Source organism: Platichthys flesus, chromosome 8, assembly GCF_949316205.1.
Source record: "Platichthys flesus chromosome 8, fPlaFle2.1, whole genome shotgun sequence".
In the NCBI taxonomy this organism is placed as follows: Eukaryota; Metazoa; Chordata; class Actinopteri; order Pleuronectiformes; family Pleuronectidae; genus Platichthys; species Platichthys flesus.
This window is the reverse complement of record NC_084952.1, coordinates 132,501-135,000: the sequence shown is the minus strand read 5'-3', so window position 1 is coordinate 135,000 and position 2,500 is coordinate 132,501. Positions and strand designations below refer to the sequence as shown.

The following is a 2,500-nucleotide window of genomic DNA, read 5'->3' as shown; positions in this document are numbered from 1 at the left end:
GAGAGGTTAGTTAAGATGAGTTCACACAGTCTGGGGTTGGTAACCTGACCGACATGTTAACATGTATCATGTGCAGCTAACGCTCACCTAACTTGCTGTTAACCAGGAGTGAACGTGCAGCTAACCAGTGGTTAACACACAGTTAACGTGTGTGACAGGAAGTTAAACTGCAGATCAAATCCTGTCGAAACACTTAAAACAGTTAAGGCAGAAGAAAAAGAAGAAAGAAGCACGTTTACCAGTGCGAAGCTCTCAGACAACTCCAGCTGCTATTGGCTGAGACACAGCAGGGGGTGGGTCCCAGTGTCTCCAGTGACCACAGCCATTGGTCAGAAACGCCTAACATGCAAGAGGGGGACGGGGGGTGTGGTCGTGTGAGAAGCAGGGTGAGGAGGAGGAGGAGGCGGAGGAGGAAGAGGAAGGACACAGACAAGAGAGAGAAGAACTCGAGTCAGAAACAAACAAACACACAAACAGAGCTGTAAGAAGAGGAGGAAGAAGAAAACTTTAAGAGAATAAGAGTTTAAAGTAGTTTGGATCATCTTAATCACGTGACCAAGACCTGAACCAACACAGGTGGTTTAGTGAATCAAGACTAACTCCATCCTGATCATCCACATCACCTGATGTGTTCATCCAGCATGCTCTGTTGATCATGTGATCGCAGAAGCACGAGGTGTCACCAGACACTGTAAATAAAGATGGACGACATGATGGGTCCCCGTGGTGACACCTCAACGTCGGGATCAATGATTGGCTCGTTCACGGTGTCTCATATCTGTTGATCCCGCTGTGGGGCTGTGTCTCACCGCAGTGATAAGGCTACCGGCTGGGTGGCAGTGATGACACGCCCACGTTGCTTCTGATAACACCGTTATTTTTGATCTGGTTACATAAAGAGTCAGTGATTGGCTTCTTCATGAACCATCACAACCACGAGCTCATCACAACCACGAGAACCATCAGAACCATGAGATCAGAACCACAAGAACAATCAGAACCATCAGAACCAGAAGAGGCTCCATCTGTGTGACGCCTCGTCTCCTGCAGGATGCGGCTCCCGCTGTCAGGAGATCACGTTTCTGTGAACACGTCACATCGAGACTGTTCCAATAACATGACAAGGCCCTTAGAACCAGGTCAGGTGAGGAAATCTGATCTGCAACCTGCTGACTGGTTTCTGCAGAACAGGTTATCCCCTGTGAAACTCCCTGAGGGATGCAGACCTCTCCCTGCTCAGAGGCTTTCTACGTGCCTACACCTACAAACTCAAAATAAATATTTATAATAAAAAGGAGAACAACCATTGAAAAAAATTATAATTGACTAGTAAATAAACACTCAACATTGAAAATTTACTATTATTTTTTTCTTATTTCTGGAATATTAACGTACCTAAATAAAATATCATCAGTGACAAAAAAGTGTAAAGTATTTTTTGAGCTCCCCCTAAATTGCTCAGGCGGCTTTCAGAGCAGCTGGTCCTTTTCAGGGGAGAGCACTCGGTTTAGCTGCAGGTCAGTAAATCTGATTCCAGACATGGCCTGCAGGTGGAAGCTGAGGAGTTCAGTGTGAGCAGCTTAGGACACGTGGACGTCACACGGTACCTGGTTGATGACGTAGACTCCGTAGTCCAGCTGCTGTCTCTGCAGGATGGGGTGCAGGTAGTAGAGCCAGTACTTCAGGTGCTCGTCTCGGTTGCGGAACGGGATGATGATGGCGACTTTCTGCAGCGCCTCGCAGTCTTCGGGTTTGAAGCGTCCGCCCGGCTGCAGGTTAGGGTTGCTCTTCGTTATCTGCTCCAGACTGATGGAGGTGGTGAACTCCACCCTCAGGGGACCCACTGAGAACACACACCAGCACCACAGTGAACACCTGAGCTACGTCCAACAGGTAATCTGTCCTTTAGCTCCAGACTACACAACTATCACATGGCTAAATACACTCACACTGCACGGTGGAGAAACATAAAAACTGGGGGGGGGGGGGGGGGGGGGGCTTCTTTCATGTGACAGATGCAAAAATGAAAACTTATTGGTGAAAAAGTGCTGACACACACGTAAAAGACACGGAGGAAGATTTCCAGAGAGTGTGGTGATAACAGCTGATCTCTGCTTGTTGTTATTGTGAGTCTGAGCAGAGATCTCCTGCTGCCATGGTCTCCGGAGACCATGTCTGAAAATGGGTTGTGTGCGTGTGCATGTGTTTGTGTTTGTGTTTGTGCGTGTGCATGTGTTTGTGCATGTGCATGCGTCAGCTGAGAAAACATGGACCTCGGTCAGAAAAACAAACATTACTGGTCAAACTAAGACAACTTCACTTCAGGTCACTGAGACCACTTCAGACCAGAGTCTGTCCCAAAGAGGAAGATTAGATTTGATTAGGTTAACTTCTAATAACTAACACTGAACAGCTGACCTGCTCCTGGGGCCTGGTGTGGAGGGTTCGAGTCTCTGAGGAGGACCAGGGTCTTCAGAGAACCACCGGATCCTTTGAGCTC

At 47.9% G+C, this 2,500-nt stretch overlaps 1 protein-coding gene across 1 annotated transcript in view; it reads right to left on the bottom strand.

Annotated features, from left to right (window-relative positions):
• b4galt1l (DP-Gal:betaGlcNAc beta 1,4- galactosyltransferase, polypeptide 1, like) overlaps positions 1 to 2,500 on the bottom strand; it is an 11,053-nt gene that overhangs the window by 5,538 nt on the left and 3,015 nt on the right. Inside the window, exon 2 of the mRNA XM_062393210.1 lies at positions 1,608 to 1,843. Coding sequence (XP_062249194.1) covers positions 1,608 to 1,843 — 236 coding nt within the window. The remainder of the gene's footprint in view (positions 1 to 1,607; positions 1,844 to 2,500) is intronic.